At 40.8% G+C, this 17,686-nt stretch overlaps 1 protein-coding gene across 2 annotated transcripts in view; it reads left to right on the top strand.

Moving 5' to 3' along the window:
* Positions 1-17,686, top strand: part of ANOS1 (anosmin 1) — a 151,986-nt gene that overhangs the window by 19,335 nt on the left and 114,965 nt on the right. For both annotated transcript variants that reach the window (XM_042788932.1, XM_032986926.2), the window contains exon 2: positions 8,007-8,054. In XM_042788932.1, coding sequence (XP_042644866.1) covers positions 8,007-8,054 — 48 coding nt within the window. The remainder of the gene's footprint in view (positions 1-8,006; positions 8,055-17,686) is intronic.

The following is a 17,686-nucleotide window of genomic DNA, read 5'->3' as shown; positions in this document are numbered from 1 at the left end:
GGCTGAGGGGCGACCTCATTGCTCCCTCCAGCTCCCTGGGGAGGGGAAGGGCAGAGGGAGGTGCTGAGCTCTTCTCCCTGGGATCCAGTGACAGGACGTGGGGTAGTGGTTCAAAGCTTTGCCAGGGGAAGCTTAGACTGGACATTAGGAAGCATTTCTTTACTGAGAGGGAGGTCAAACCCTGGCACAGGCTTCCTAGAGAGGTGATTGATGCCCCAGGCCTGTCAGTGCTTCAGAGGCATTTGTGCAGTGCCCTTAATAACGTGCTTTAACTTTTGGTCAGCCCTGAACTGGTCAGGCAGTTGGGCTTGATGATGGTTGCAGATCCCTTCCAATTGAAATATTCTATTCTGTTCCATTATGTTCTAGTCTAAAAGGAGGCAGAGCCAGAGACAGTACTGGAGACGAGCCCTCAGCAATGGGTCCCAGGTCCAGCAACAAGACAGGTCCAGAGACAAAGTACCGGGTACACCCAGGAGATGAGCTGCCTACAGCCCAGGTGACAAGTCCATCCAGGAGGCAGTGTGTGAGACAGGCACAGCTACATCATAGCTCAAGGAAGGACTGACAGCCCCAGCTGGGTTGAAATGGGACTTCTGGGCCCATGGGTAGAACGTGAGTGTGGAGACCCCAGGTGAGGCAGGTTAGGGCTGTTAACGCCTACTCATGTCTTCAGGGCCCTGACACCTGCACACATAACCTTGAAACATGTGACAAAGGTGAAACTATCAGCTAACTTTTCTGGAGGAATCAAAACTATAAACTAAGAGTTAAGGCTTTTTGAAAAAATGAAAAAAATTGAAGATATTATGTATAAATTATGCCATGATCCATTTTGAATGGTGCATGGTGTTACTGTCCTTCCATCTCAAAAAGGTATAGTAGAAGTGGGAAAATTACAAAGAAGAATAACAACAAAGGGCAAAAATATGGAATGAACCCTTATTTTCTCATTCAGTTCTTACACTTTTGCTCCAGTAACCTTTTTTGGTCACTCTTGGATACATGATGTTGGGCTGTCTGGAATTTGGCTCAGTTCTCTGACTGCTCTAAAATATTTAGGTACGAACTGTTAGGTTATGTGATAAAAGCTCATCTGCAGACCCACAGAACTGCTTAGAGAGGCAATGATGTGTGACGAATCCCAAACCACACCCTGCCTGGCTGCTCCCAGGCCTGCCACAGGAGCTATCAGAGGCCAGAGGAGCACAGGGTCCTGAAGGAACATCCTGTCCCAGGAAAACCTCAGCTCCACCCCAACCATGAGACCCATCAAGGTGAATCAAAGTCAGAACCGCATTTGGACTGAGGGGAGACACTGCCTGGGGTATGGGACACATGGGCTGTGGAAGAAGAGCATTTTGGGGTGTACAAGACTTATTATGGGAAAATAAAGGGATAAGGGGATAAAAAGGACTGCATTTGTGTAAATAGGTGATATACCTGTCTGGCCTTGCCCTGCTCCTAACCAGCACAGTCTGTCCTATCTTACTAAATTCCACTTCTAACTTTTTCTGACTGAAGGGCATCTGTTCTGTGTGTCCCTGCGTGCATGTGTGTGTGTGTGGGCTTGAGTGCCAGCAACCAGAGTTAGACTCTGGGGTGGTGGCCCATGTGTCCATGGTACCAACAGTTGGAGCAAGTGAGGGTCTGAGTGCTGGCTGTTGGGCTGGGGGGACCATGGTCTGGAGGGGCCACGTGCTGAGAGCTAGTGGCCAGAATGACCAAAGCAAGTGAAACCAAGTGCCAGCCCCCGGAGTGGGACTGTGGGTCACAGAGCCTGTGCGTCTGTGGTGCCAGCGGCTGGACCAAGTGGGGGCAAGTGTGTGAGCACTAGTGAAGAGCCAGCTGGACAAACCCATGGGTAGGTGAGATGGTGTGGGAGCCCGGTATGAGTGTGCACCTCCAGGGCTGAGAAGGCAGCAGGTTGGCTACTGTAGGACCAGGGGAGTCCTGACCAGTTCTGGGTGTGTCAGTGTGTCTCAAAGGGTGAGATCGCAGGGAACTTGGCTACTAGGGGCTGGAGTGACCCCTCCAACTACAGGGAGCTTGGTTACTGGAGTCTCAATCTGCTCTGTCAGTGTGTGTGAGACAGGCTGTACCAGCAGCTGGAGTGGGGCTGTGTTCCTGGGGGGCTTGTATCCAGGTGCCAGCGACCGGGAAGATTGGAATCCAGAGGCACCAACTGGACAGACTTGGTTTTTCTGCCATATATGACATTGGTTTATATTATCTGGAACTTCCTAGTAGTAACTAGGATTGTCACATGGTTTAGTATAGCTTAGAGGTGATGAAAGCGTAACTAAGCAAAGTCTGATTATTTTCTATCCAGGTGGGATGAAGTATCCCATTTCTGTTTAAGTATCAGAAATGATCCTGTTCAATAACATTCAAAGTATGATTTGTTGATGCTTGCTTTATTCAATTTCATTCCTTATTAGAACCATTATAAGGCAACAGAAATACATTACTAAGGAATTACTTATTTCTTTAAAACACAATTTACAATGAAATAAAAAACTTTATAAAAGGAACGAAATGTACACATTTCAGTTATTTGTATGTCCTTCCTGTTTTCCCTGGGTGGAAGCCAAGGAACCAGAATATTTGTGGGATTCTGTTGTATTTTATGGGTGGTCTCATACTGATCCTTTTCTATCCATGGCTTCTCCAGTGCATGGTCTTCAAACTTGCCATACATGGGACAAGCATGTAGAGTTGAAGATGCTAAAAATATATTTGCATAAATAGTTCTTGAAGGAGAAGTCTTGTTTCCAAGAGGTAGACCTTGTCATTGGGCTTTATGACCTTGCTCATTTACTGTCTGTAACTCCATGTAGTCTTCATTTCTACAGTGATTCAGTTTTGCTGTCCAGGTGTCAGTCTTCACTCTAGCCTGTTGCTGAGAGTAATTTCAAAGTGCATAAAGGCTTAAGTTCCTTCTACCTTGCTGGAAGACTTCTGGGGCAAGTGTTCAAACTTTTATGAAAGGGTATTATCTTAATTTTTCTGTCATATTTTCAAATAAAAATGTGTTCCAGTTATTCATATGCAAAATGATAAACACCAGAGCCTGGGAGAGGTGGGACTGTGGTTCCGCTGTCCATACATCTACTACCAGTTTTTGTTTAATCTCAAGAGAGACGCTTTGAGAAATAAACTTTTCTTTGGCATTTTCTATCTTTGGGTTTGGTATCTCTCCCCACTGAGTGTACAGGCTTTTCTGAAATTCATTCCTAGGTGCATACTTTGGTATTTGGTAACTGGAAAGTGTAGTTTGAATTTGTTGATTCCATTCTGCACCTTAATTACACACTTTAGGGCTTGGATACACATGGCGCTACCATGGACAAGTTCCTATATTAATTTGTGTCTTAGTGAGCATGGAGTCAGGAAACGTATGTCAGGCACAGTATAAATTATAGTTTACCATTACATATAATTTCATGCTGCTGAGATTTTTGAAAGGTTAAAGAAAATGTTGGGAACCTGTCTCTTTAAATTCATCATTACAGCAGCTATTGGTTTGTCTACTCAAATGCTCTGTTTCACATCAGTGAAGGGCTTATTTCTCTGCTTTTTTTGTCATTCTGAAAGAATCAGTGAGATCACCAGGAGAGGCCACTTCTAAGAGGTGATGGTTTCACTCAAGTGAGAATTTGAAGATTGGGCAGGGGAGAAAAGGCTTCCAAAACTGATAAAAGGTATACAGGTACTCTCATAGCAGATTAAGTGGCTACTTCATTTTTCAGATCTGTTCTCTGGCATTTTTAAAGAAGGGTTGTATCTCCTAACGTAACTATGGACAGAGACATAAATGAAGGAAATTTTTTTTTTTTTTTTTTTTTTTTTTTTTTGCCATTGCTTCAATGAAAGGCCAGTTTTTACTTGCTTGTGAAGGTTATTAATTTTTTTTTTTCCCTGGAGCACACTCTAGATAGATCAAGACTGATTCTTCATTGCCTCTCTACATGCATTCTTTTCTTACAAGGGATGCTGCACAACTTTTCTTTTTTCAAGGCATAAGAGGGCAAATAACACAGATGTTTCTATCTTAACTGTTTAGGCCCAAGGATATTTGTGGTTTACCAGAGAAAAGCAAGCATGTACATATACTTGCTGAAATGAAGCCTAATAAGGCTGATTAGAGATGCCAGTTTACCACTGTCACTGAAAATACTTGTGGCTTGTATTTTCATGAAAAAATTGAATGATAAATCTTGTAATGTCTGAATTTTTTTTTTTTTTTAATTTTGTCCTTTTTTTTTATCCTTTCTTTGCTTTTGTAGAGTCTTGCCTTATACATGTCAAACATTCTTGGTCTCTGAAGGTCTGATTCTGTTTGTCTACAGTTTCCTTTCTCACAAACTGCAAGTGTGGGGGGCTCAGGTGGTGGCCTGAGTTCCTGCTGTCTCCATCTACTGTGTGATGTCGGACACTGTTTTAGTCTTGTCTGCCTGACATCTTTCATGTGGCGTGGCAGTGCTGGGAAGATAGAATGTTTGGAGTTTTCCCTGTTGAGCACAGTTTCTTCTTCTCTTCAGTATACAGATTAAGATACTTTGAGATTGTCCTGAAGGTACACTGGTGGAAGATTTATTGATGGGCAGAAACAATGGTATTTAACTCTTCCTCAAGGCCATTTCTGCACCTCACAGCTAAGCAATGAGTAAAGACTAAGTCAAAACTCTCATTGCAATAAGTCAGGTCAGACTGGGTTTGAAGAACAGATGTGATGGAATTGAGGATATAATCTGGGAGCATTCAAAATGCTACAGGTAAAACACACTTTTCTGATAGCTGAAATTACAGTTTCAGCCAGTGTCCTGGGTTGAGTGAGGTGTGGGGTTTTTTTGGTGGCAGGGGCGGGGGCTATAGGGGCGGCCCCCTGTGAGAAGCTTCTCAAAGCTCCCCCAGCTCCACGTCAGCTCCGCTTTTGCTCGAAAACTAAGCCAATCAGCTGCGCCTCTGCAGTAATGTTTTTAAGAAGGGACGTGGTGAAGAGCAGTTGGACTTGTGAGGAGGAGCTGCTGCAGCTGCATGAACACCAAGGTCAGTGGAGGAACAGAGGAAGAAAGGAGGGGGGAGGTGTGCTGGAGCAGAGGCCCCCCTGTATCCTGTGGTGAGATGGCAGGGTGCCCCCCATCTGCTACCCATGAAGATCTACGGTGCAGCAGACATTGATTTATGGCCTGTGGTTTCCACCTGGATGATCAATGTGCTGCACCCGAAGGCAGATGGGGTCTTGTGGGAAAAGGTAGACCCTGCTGTTGTAGTTCAGCGCTGGGAGGATTGCAGCATGAGGGGGTGTCCCACGCCAGAGCAGCTCAGGAAGGGCTGCAGCAGTGGGAGGGAATCCAGTCGGAGAAAGTTAGTGACCCATGACGGAGCAGTGTGGGGAACACTGCGGCCCATGCGGAGGAATTCATGTTGGAGAAAGTTTGTGGAGGACTGTCTCCTGTGAGAGGGGGACCACGATGGAGCAGGGGGAACAAGTTCCAGAAGCTCTCCCCACTGAAGATGGATAAAGCAGCAGCACTGACTGCACCCCCCATTCCCTGCCCCTGCACCACTGGGGGAGGAGGTAGAGATATCGGGAGCCGAGCTGAGCCCGGGAAGAAGGGAGGGGTGGGGGGAAGGTGTTCTCAAGATGTGGCAATGCTTCTCACTGTCCTACTCTGTTATGTGTTGTTAGTGTCTGTAATAAATGTATGTTCTTTTTTTCTTCCCCTAACAAGTCTGCCTTTTGCTCATGACCATAAAAGATGATTTTTTTTTTTTTTTCCCATCCCAGTCCTATCTTGAACCCCATGCCTGGCTCTCTGTCCCTTGTTGCTGGAAGAGAAGGGAGAGAGAGTGGCTATATGGTGATTGGCTGCTGACCAGACTTAAACCACAACAGCCAGGTACACTAGAATAAAAGTAGAAAAAACCTCACAGCTGAATGGTCATGCAACTTTAATCATTTTCTAAGATGCAGAGTGGAGGAGAGCATTCATTTAGCGTTTCTGCTTCCTTGGATACCCTGTTCTTCAAAGGGTGCCTGTAGAATTTTCTCTTTCTCCTTGTACAACGAAAGATCGTTAACATCATATTAGTTTGTATGAAGTTGAAGTTGTTAAATAATCCTTTTATGTTTTGCTAAACTTACTTTTTTAATTCAAGTGGTAATGGTTTTCAGTAGAAAAATGAAAATGGTTGTAGACATTGAAATTATGAAGTATTGAGAGCCACACATCTGGACATTTATGGTGTTATTGTCTCAAGTAACAGATATAATTCAGAAGCAGGAGTGCTTTTTGTAATTCAGTGGAAAGCACTAGCATAACTGAAACAAAGTGGTGAGCTGCTGCTAATCTGTTACTACAATCAGCTACCTCTGTCACATTTTATATGAAGAAGAAAGGAGGGATAGATTGAAAGTAGCACGTAAAATACTGTTTTAACATTACTGCTGGCTAGATCTGTAAATGGAAATAATAAATCCTCATATAGCATTGAGGGTAATACTAAAGTATTCCCACTAGCATATGTTATTTACAGCTGTTCTAAAATTTTATTTCTTCTATTTATGTCTCTCTCTTGAAGGGGTTGGGCCTGACATGGTGCTCATAGTTTGCTATTCTTATGCTAGCAAATCTCGTTTTTAGCTAAATTCTACAGTAACAGCAGATAAAAATGGTATTATAAAATCAAATAATGATTGCATTGCAATTTTCTGGGAAGATAAGACAAAACAAATTTTCATAAAATATTGAAATTAAATTGTATGAAATAAAATTTTTAAATTGCTCCTAAATAAGCTTACAAGTGGAAGGAAGTGGATATGTCTTTACATTTATCATCCCCAGAGCTTCTTAGGTAATACAGGAATGTAAATTCGTAGCATTACAGCTCATGAAAAAAAAATGGCATGTATGAAAGTTTCCGAAGTTCAGATTAAAAGTTGAGGTGAAGGCATAAATATAATTTATGTTAGTTTGGTTCTTAAGGTACAAGAGTAACATCCAAGTTCAATGCTTTAGTTTCAGTTCCTGAACTTTCCAATGTGTCTGATTCAAATCTGTGTTACCGATTTATTATGGAAGAAATATATACCTATCAGTTCCTAAGAACATGAACATGCATGGTGTGTTGCAGAGAGTGTACCCCATTTCTCATGTTCAGTCCACAGAGTCACTTGGGTCTTCCTGACGTTTTGATCTTTCTCTATATAGAAAGTGAATCAATATTTTGTCTCATCTCTTAACCCCACAAACATACACTTCTCTCTCCTGAGCTATTTTTTTTACCAGGAAACACTGTTTCCAAAATTGTACCTTTAGAAGCTCCTCTAGTAGAACTGCAGGTTGCTGTTTGTCCCTCTGCCAGTTTCATATTTATCTTTTTGTTCTCATCATGTTCTCTTTAGCTTAAGTTATTATTTTTGCATGTGTTACTGCATTGGTCACTTTACTGCAGTCAAGATAAATGAGAGCTGTAGTGTTGCCTGATCTGGGAAATGCACTTTTTTATCAGAAATGTAAAATAAACTGGCACAGTTGGCTTTTGGTTAACTCATGTCTCATTTAATTAAATTTTCCATTGACTTGAAGGCTGTTTGATCATTATGTTTGCTTGATAATTTAAGTATTGTATTGTGCAGTATTGAAATTTGACTAATGGGCTTTCCGTTTATGAATTACTACCAATCCATATCAGTTTCTTAAATACAACTGTTACCTTTCGTTTGCTTCCTAGCAAGTCTAGATAGTGTTTACAAAGATGGACTAAAAGGTGACTTCAGTCAGCTTTTCCACCAGTCTTGCCTGATGGAATGCTTTCTTAACTTTCCTCTTGTCACTTTACACTTGCCTGAGCCTTTTACTCAACACAAGGGAGTTGGAGTCAGGATTGGTACTAGCATTGTGACACAACATCATTCTCTAAGCAGAACTGTTAAAACCTGTTAGGGTGATCATGTCTAGTCTTAAAAAAAATTAATATTCATGTACTTTGTCTTTCAGAACAATGGGTCACTTGCTTGGTGCCAGAATCATAAACAGTGTTCAAAGGTATGTAATTTTTTTCCCCTCTCATTTGAGTTACCTAGTTGCTTTCAATCTCTTGCCTGTAGATTAAGTGCTTTTCATTTTAGTCTGTTTTCAGAAGCATCTGTTTATATTTTATTTTGGAATCCTCAACCTATAATAAAAAAAAAAAAAAAACTATCATAAAATATCCAAAATTAAAACCAAATGATTTACTGTTTCAAGACAAAGGAATCATGTTTGAGGACGCATATCAAACTTAGTTAAACCAACAGAATTCTGTGGTTATCAACAGACTTTACACTGGCTAAACTCTGGTGTATCATTTGTGTTCTTGCAGTATTTTTGGTCATAAGAGAATTAACCTGTCAATCAATTTAAAATCTTCTTCCAACACACCAAGGTGTATCAACATTCAACGTTTCATTCAGTTTGGGTATTTAATTTTCAGCCTGACACTGAATTGCTTTGAAAATTGTGTTAATATAAATCTCAGTGGCTCTACCGATGTCCCGCCCTATCCTAACACTTTAACCCTGAAACGCTAGAGGATAGGTGAGCTACCTGTCAACTGATTCTCCAGTACAAGAGTCTTTCTATGGTGCCTGGGTAAAAGCAACAATAATTTGGGAGCTTTGCTGTGTCAAAGTGGAATTACACATTCTGGTTCTGATTGTTCATAAATGTCATGGAAGATGCATCCATTGGAAATTTACCTGAAAATGTTGAAGGTAGTATTTTTGTCCAGTCTTCCTGAAAATATATTTCTACAATAACTTAGGCTTACTAACTTCAATATTTAGATTTTATTCTGTGAAGCTTGTACTGCAAATGAGATTAAATCCAAGTAGCATTGTTCTGTATTGTTTTAGTAATGCAATGTAAATGATGGTGCTAACGCTTGATTTTAACCCATGACAGTTTCTTCTCTATATTTAACGAGAGATCACTGGTTCACTGGTCTAGTTTCCATTTAAATGAATGGGATTGGAAATGGGTTGATTTGTTATTGACTGTTCCATCACAGGAAAATAAACAAAAGTTGGTCGCTTTTGTCAGTATTAAAAATGCTGTATAACAACATCAGTATAAGAGGAAAAGGGAACATTTTCTATTATCTGTGTCATGCTGCTAAAGGTTGCACTTTTGCAATGAAATCTCATCATTCTTGGAAAAAAAGCAAACAGAGTGTGGAGAATGTTTCATCAAAACTGAACTACCATTTAAGGCAAGTGTGGGAGTCTCATACCACACTGATCCTGAAGTAATTTTCTTTTTTATTCAGTTATGAAGGCTACTATGGTACGTAATCTGAAAGGTTTTCCAGTGGTTTGTGTGTGCCTAGCAAAGAAGGAATCATACAATAAAAGTTGTCCAGATTTTAAAGTAGGGAAGAGGTTATAGGAACTTCTCTCTGAGTCACTCCCAAATTTATAGAATACACATAAGGTGTATATAAGTTATTATCAATTTAAGGTTTACTTTGATTGTATTAGTCTCTTGAAATCAGTGTAAGAATGCTACAAATTAATATTATATTATAATACAAAATGCAGCAACAATTTAAGTTTGAAATTACTTAATATATACTTTACAGTCATGTTACCTTATGTTTTCATTCTTTTTTAGGAAGGTAATATATTTTCCTTAAGAAAACAGCTTTGCGATATTTAGAAAAATAAGTAAATATAAACTTGGTGAAATTGTTAGCAGAGCTGAACATTAGCAGAATGTTCTCATTTCAGACAAACTTGTGTTTTCTGTGTTTTGCAATGCAAAGGCAAACAATTGTATTACCTACTTGAAACTTTCAAAGTAATGCAGGGGATTGAGTTAACCTTTTAAAGACACAAGTTCCTTTTACTGCTTCTCAGAACCTCAGTGGAGGAGGTTTATACGAGTGTGATTCTGGTATCTCAGTTGACATCTTTTCTCAACAATTCTCTCAGTGTCCACCTTTATTTTGTGGTTGTGGTGCTTAGTGATGCAGCTTTTTGAAGTGATTTGTGGTAAAGAGCAGATGACAGCAAACATCCAGCTGCTTTGTTGTTAGTGGGTGGACTTCAAAGCACAGGAGCACCTTTTGCTTGCACAAGTATTTGCATCTGATACACACTGGAGAACTTTTATTTGGAAGTTGTATCAATGTATCAGTAGCTGATACAGCAATAAAAGATGATGTAGTTACTTTAGTAACTTTTCTATTATTTTACTCTTTCATAGAACAGTTTATAAGATGGAAAAGGTACAGTGTAGTCCATCTTATTTGTAACATAACCAATCCCAATTTTATTTTAGAAGCATTTTTTTCATTACAAGGACAGACAGCGGCCTGTAAAAGTAGGTGTTCTGGATGGAGATGGAGTTGTGGAGAAGGAAAAGTCATCATAAAGCATCCAAAATGGGGCTTTTGCTTGTGTTGTATCCTGATTGCACCATTGTTATCTGTTTTGGTTTCATTTTGCCTAGACCTGAACTGACAAAAGCTGTTCTAAAGTCTCTGTCCATTGTTCTCTGATTGGAAGATCAGTCTGGCATAAAATTCTGTGGCAATTTTGTAGCCACAATTTTGTACATAGAATAACTGGGAAAAATATCATAATAATAGCATACAATGAAAATTATTTTTTTCCTCATAGAAGTCTGTGGTCTTTATGTTTAAGAATACTTTTCTAGTTGAAGCTAGCTGTTGATAAGATATTGTTCAAGTTTGTTTGGTCAGTGAAATAACTCTAAAGTTAATTCCAACTATTATACCATTGCCTTCTAATACAAGTGTAGACAACAACTGTTAGCCTGAAGATGAATACCTTTGAGAACTACTAATTTTTCAGAGGTGCAAATCTAATGAACTAAAATGATTTTAGCTCTCGCAGGAACAGTTGGAGATTGCTACCTACATCCCAAATGGCTACTTATTTTTGTTATTTTAATCGAGCGAGTCACAAAAGCATGACTGTGAGCAGAAAAATATGCACCAATGATTTTACATGTAATTTAATTTAATAAGATCTCTCCAGAGGTTTATTTTGAAAGATAAAACACAAGAGAGCTCTTGAATGCTTGCCCTGTTTTGACAGGAGGTGGGTAATTTTAATATGTTAAAAATACTCTATTATAATTAGGACAACTCTAGGATCATTAAATAAATTGCCGATTTTGGTTGCAGTAGTTATTTGTTCACTGCCATCATGCACTCCTACTTGTCTGCTTGTATGGAGTTGAAGGAGACTGAGGGCTTTCTTGGGATCCTGTCAATTGCCTGGATGGCTTCCACTGTGAACATGGGTCTTGAGATAAAATTGGCACTGTAGTCAGTGAAGTTTGTTGTGAACTTTGGAATTAGATTTGAAACCAAGATTTTTTTGTCTATCTTCATCCATAGTTCTACTGTTTTGTTTGAGCTTAAGCCCTTCATATTATTTTATAGTATTTTCTTTATTTTTTCTACAGAGTTCATTCTTCTCACTACTACTTTATAGTGGGTATTCAGGTTTTTTTGTTTTTTGTTTTTTTTTTTTTTAAATCTTGTGGTCTCAGAAGAAGAATAATTTTTATTAGAAATTGACCAGAATAAATTATTTTTTTTTTAAAGCCCTCAAATTACACTAGATATCTGGTGTGTTTTGATTTCTTATAGTCCCTAAAAAAAAAATACTTCAGAGTTTAAGTTTATTTTAAGGTTTAGAAAATTTTCTACAATTTATCCAGGAGAAAATTGTTTGGTACTGTTGATTGTGTGTACAATAATTATCAAGAATTATTTTAATTCTAAACTAATGTATTTTTATGTGGCAACATCCATATGTTGCTTATACAGTGATAAAATCAATGAATATTAATCCAGTAGCTATTTTGTCCTGGTTCTTTTAATCTTTTACTCTTTGATATATTAAGCATGAACCTCAGTGTTGAAAAGTTGGTGAGTTTTTCTTTGGAAATTAGAGGAGTAGAATAAAATCACAAAAAAATTTAGGTTGGAAGAGACCTTTAATATCATCGAGTCCAAAACCGCCACGTCCACCACTAAACCATCTCCCTAAGTGCCACATCTACGTGTCTTTTAAATACCTCTAGGAGTGGTGACTCAACCACTTCCCTGGGCAGCCTGTTTCAATGCTTGACAACTGTTTCAGTGAAGAAATTTTTCCTAATATCCGAGCTAAACCTCCCCTGGCACAACTTGAGGCCATTTTCTCTTGTGCTATCGCTTGTTACTTGGGAGAAGAGACCAACAGCCACCCTGCTACAACCTGCTTCCAGGTAGTTGTAGAGAGTGATAAGGTCTCAGCCTCCTTTTCTTCAGGCTAAACAACCTCAGTTCCCTCAGCTGCTCCTTATAGAATAGAACAGAATATTTCAATTGGAAGGGATCTGCAACCATCATCAAGCCCAACTGCCTGACCAGTTCAGGGCTGACCAAAAGTTAAAGCACGTTATTAAGGGCACTGCACAAATGCCTCTGAAGCACTGACAGGCCTGGGGCATCAATCACCTCTCTAGGAAGCCCGTGCCAGTGTTTGACCTCCCTCTCAGTAAAGAAATGCTTCCTAATGTCCAGTCTAAGCTTCCCCTGGCAAAGCTTTGAACCACTACCCCACGTCCTGTCACTGGATCCCAGGGAGAAGAGCTCAGCACCTCCCTCTGCCCTTCCCCTCCCCAGGGAGCTGGAGGGAGCAATGAGGTCGCCCCTCAGCCTCCTTTTCTCCAAACGAGACAAGCCCAAAGTCCTTGGCCCCTCCTCACAGGACACTCCTTCCAGCCCTCTCACCAGCTTTGTTGCCCTCCTTTGGATGCATTCAAGGGCCTTTGCACCCTTCTTAAATTGTGGGGCCCAGAACTGCACACAGCACTCCAGGGGAGGCCGCGCCAACGCTGAACACAGCGGGACAATCACCTCTTTTGCCCGGGTGGTTATACCCTGTTTGATGCACCCCAGGGTGCAGTTTGTCTCCTGAGCTGCCAGGGCTCAGCGCTGGCTCACACTGATTCTGCTGCCGACCAGCACCCTCAGATCCCTTTCTGCAGGGCTGCTCTCCAGCCGCTCCTCTCCCAATTTATTCTTGTGCCTGGTGTTACTGCATCCCAGGTGCAGAATCCAGCATTTGGGCTTATTAAATTTCATCCCATTAATCATTGCTCAAGGCTCTAATCTGCGTAGGTCCCTCTGCAAGGCTTCCTGTCCGTCAGGAGAGTCAACAGCACCTTCCAGTTTGGTGTCATCAGCAAGGCTGCTATTGGTGCATTTAACTTCTGCATCCAGATTGTTGATTAAATATATTGAACCCTGAGGAACACTGCTGGTGACTGGTCACCAGCCAGATGTAGCCCCATTCACTATAACCCTTTGGGCTCTGCCCTTCAGCCAGTTCTTCACCCAGCATGCTGTGAATCTGCTCATCCCACAGTTGGATAACTTGTCTGGAAGGATGCTGTAACAGACAGCATCAAAAACCTTACCGAAATCCAGAAAAACTGCATCTACTGCCTTTCCCTTCATCCACCACATGGGTGACGTTATCATACAAGGATATCACATTAGTTAAACAGGAATTTCCTTTTATGAACCCATGTTGACTGTGCCTGATAATTGCATTACTCTTTAAATGCCTCTCAGTAGTACCCGGTATAGTCTTCTCTGTAACTTTTCCAGGAACTGAGGTTAGACTAACAGGTCTGTAGTTCCGTGAGTCTTCCCTCACACCTTTTTTGTAGATTGGAATAACACCGGCTAACTGCCGGTCAGCAGGGACCTTCCCAGACTCCCAAGACCTTTGGTAGATGCTTGAGAGGATCCTGCCATAACATCCACTAGCTCCTTTAGTACTCTGGGATGAATCCTATCAGGCCCCATGGACTTGTGAACATTCAGCTGAAACAGCTGGTCCCTTACAATTTCAGTGTTCACAAATGGAACGTCACTGTTCCCGCAGTCATGGTCCTTTGACCCAGGGGACCAGGTACTCCAAGGACTATCAATATTATTAAAGACTGAGGCAACAAAAGCATTGAATGCCTCCACTTTATCTTCATCCCTACCTGTCAGGTGACCATCCTCAAGTATCCGTCTAACATTTTCTTTAGACTTCCTCTTGCTATTAACATACTTAAAAAAAGACTTTATTATCATCTGACACAACACTGTCCAGTTTCAACTCTAATTTAGCTTTGGTCTTTCATGTCTTCTCTCTCACATATACAAAGTACAGCTCTGTAATCTTCTTGTAAAGCCTGACCTTACCTGCAGAGATCATACAATTTCTTTTTCCTCTTGAGCTCCACGAGGAGTTCCCTGTTCAGCCAAGCTGGTCTTCTGCCCCACGTGCATGACTTATGACACAGTGGAATTGCCTGCTCCTGTGCTTCTAAAAGGTGGTTCTTAAAGACTGACCAGCACTCGTAGCCTCCTAAGCCCTGAAAAGCAGATTCCCAGCATACTCTGCTGAATAACTCCCTGAATAGCTTAAAGTTTGCTCTCCTGAAGTCTGTGCAGCAACTATGCTGTCTTTGTTTTTTCTCATTACAATGAACATTTTAAACTCAACCGTTTCATGACCACTGTGGCCAAAACAGACACCTACCTTCATTTCTCCCATGAGTTCTTTGCCATTCACAAACAACAAGCCTAGGAGGGTATCTTTCCTAGTTGGCCTGCTGAGTACCTGTGACAAGATATTATCTCCTACAAACTTTAAGAATTTCCAAGACCTACTCATCACAGCAGTATGAAACTCCCAGTTGTTGTCTGTGAAGTTGAAATCTCCCACAGGGACACAGACTGCTGATCCAGAGAAGTCTCCTAATTGCCTATAGAAGAACTCATCGTTGCTATCCTGGCTGGGCAATCAGTAATAGACACCCACTACAATATCTCCTTTGTTTTTGTTCCCACTAAAGTTTACTCAGAGGCTCTCAAGCACATTGTCGCTAACTGTAAGGGCTGTACAAACAAATCTCTCCCTTATGTGTAGTGCCAGTCCTCCACCTCACCTGCCCTGCATGTCTCTCCTGAACAGCCTGTAGACCTGCATCCCAGCACTCCAGCTGTGGCACTCATTTCACCAAGTCTCACTAATACCAATTATATCATAGTTCCAGGAACTAACCAATGCTTTCAGTTCATCCTGTTTGTTTCTCATACTGTGTGAGTCGGTGTACAAGCATTTCAGATATGCTTTTGAGCCCTCCGTGCTCTGAGGAGCAGTGTAGATGTTCCCACTATCGTTGCCACCTTCATTAGGATTAATACTACATGGTATAGTGTCATGAGGTTCCATTCAGATTTGGTTTAGATAGTGAAAGTTAAAATTTAGCATTTCTTTTCTCTTACTTTACCGGTAGATTACTGACAGCTTGTCAGGCTTGCTGAGTAATGTGAAGGTGGCCTCATAAACAACATAAGAAAGTGGAGCTGCACAATGGAGAGACTGAGAAAAAGTGAAATGGGCTGGGTTGTGCTGGGCTCCGTATTTCTTGACACACAGTCATCTCTACTCCTTCCTGAACAGTAGATGGGTCAAAAGCTTGTTTGGGGAGAGAACCAGATGAGTAGATACTCCCTTCTTTTCTTCCACATACGTGACTTCATAAGTCCCCAGTTCTTCTTGCCAGCAGTTGGCCCAGGAGAGAAAAGTAGAAGCTCTGCAAAGTATATTGTCTGGTTGGGGGGGAAGACAGTTAGGACTGGAATCTGATAGATCCAGTATACTTACATAAGTTGGACTGAAGTCTTGCATCATAGCAAAGTATTTGGCTTCCATATTTCATTTAAAAATATTTTCATGCCTATTTAAAACCAAAAATAAATAATATTTTGTCATGGGTTACATGTGTAGGTATGCAAATAAAATCTGCTTAGGACTTATTTCTCCTTTTCACCTCCAGTTAGTCATATTTTCTATGGTATTTCATACTCTGAGTTACCTAAGTAATTATTTTAAAGCATTATGATGTATAGGTTATATACATGATGAAGTAGTGTCTGTAATGTATTGATCTCATCTAACATATGATAACGTGATCTGTTATTTCAGTTTAAAGACTTTAACTTGTTTCCAACACAGGTACTCAGTTGGCTTTGATGCACGTTTGTAACTCTCATTAATACTGGACAAGTTCCCTCTAAATGGAAACATGCAGAAAAAAAAATTATCTTTTTTATTTTTGGGTGTAATGGCAGTTGCTAGGGAGGGAAGGGTAGGATAGGTCAGTATTTAAAATACTGTTAGTTGAATATACAGTCTCTAAACCAGAATATTTAGTGCTGCTGCTGTTTAGAAATATCTATGGCACATTTTGTTAGAGATTTGTTTATCATTTGTTAAAGTGAAAGGTCTCAGGACATTTTTTTCCTTTTTCTTTTCTAAGAGAGATTTTATAAATAAAATTCACATAATGAAATCTATATGGATTCTAGCTATTTCTGCAAACGTAATTCTCCTTGACATTAATGAGAAATTCTGAGTAGAGAGATATGTGTTCAGTGTTGAGAGAAGAATTTTGCCCAGATATGATTGTTATTGGATTTGTTTTTCCTGCAGCTGATCTTAGACATCTTTACTTACAATTCCCAGTGATTATGAGGGTAGAAAATAGTATTCTGGTTTTTATCCTGTGTACAGATGTTATCTGACAGTTTCATTATATTGCTTCTCAAAATTAAATAGAGTTTATTTAGTGGGTTCACGAGAAAAGCAGAAAACATCTACCCATTTTCACAACAGTATCTTTTTCTTATGCATATTAACCCACTGATTATATACATATACTAACTGCACACAGGTGAAGGGTCTGTTTCACTCTCCTTGTTTACTTTGACCAGTAACTTCCCCTTTATGTAATCTACTTAAAATCATAGAATAGTTTGGGTTGGAAGGGACCTTTAAAGGTCATCTAGTCCAACCCCCCTGCCATGGGTAGGGACATCTTCAACTAGATCAGGTTGCTCAGAGCCCATCCAGCCTGACGTTGAATCTTTCTAGGGATGGGGCATCTACCACCTTTCTGGGCAACTTGTTCCAGTGTTTCACCACCCTCATAAAAAATTTCTTCCTTATATATAATCTAAATCTGCCCTCTTTTAGTTTAAACCATTACCCCTTTTCCTATCACAACAGGCCCTCATAAAAAGTTTGTCTCCATCTTTCTTATAATCCTCCTTTAAGTACTGAAAGGCCGCTACAAGGTCTCCCTGGAGCCTTCTCTTCTCTAGGCTGAACAACTCCAACTCTCAGCCTTTCCTTATAGGAGAGGTGTTCCATCCCTCTGATCATTTTTGTGGCCTCCTCTGGACCTGCTGCACCAGTTCCATGTCTTTCGTGTGCTGAGGACTCCAGCTGGATACAGTACTGCAGGTAGGACCTCACCAGAGCAGAGCAGAGGGCAGAATCACCTCCCTTGACCTGCTGGCCACACTTCTTTTGATGCAGCTCAGGATACTACTGGTTTTCTGGGTTGCGAGTGAACATTGGCAGCTCATGCCCAGCATTTAATCCACTAATATCCCCAAGTGTTTCTCTGCAGGGCTGCTCTCAATCCCTTCATCCCCCAGCCTCTATTGACACAGGCGGTTGCCCTGACCCATATGCAGGACCTCATGAGGTTCACATGGTCCCACTTATCAAGCTTGTCCAGATTTCTCTGGATGGCATCCCATA

Source organism: Tyto alba, unplaced genomic scaffold (genome assembly GCF_018691265.1).
Source record: "Tyto alba isolate M040663 unplaced genomic scaffold, T.alba_DEE_v4.0 Super-Scaffold_14, whole genome shotgun sequence".
Taxonomy (NCBI): domain Eukaryota; kingdom Metazoa; phylum Chordata; class Aves; order Strigiformes; family Tytonidae; genus Tyto; species Tyto alba.
This window is presented reverse-complemented; position numbering and strand designations above follow the sequence as displayed.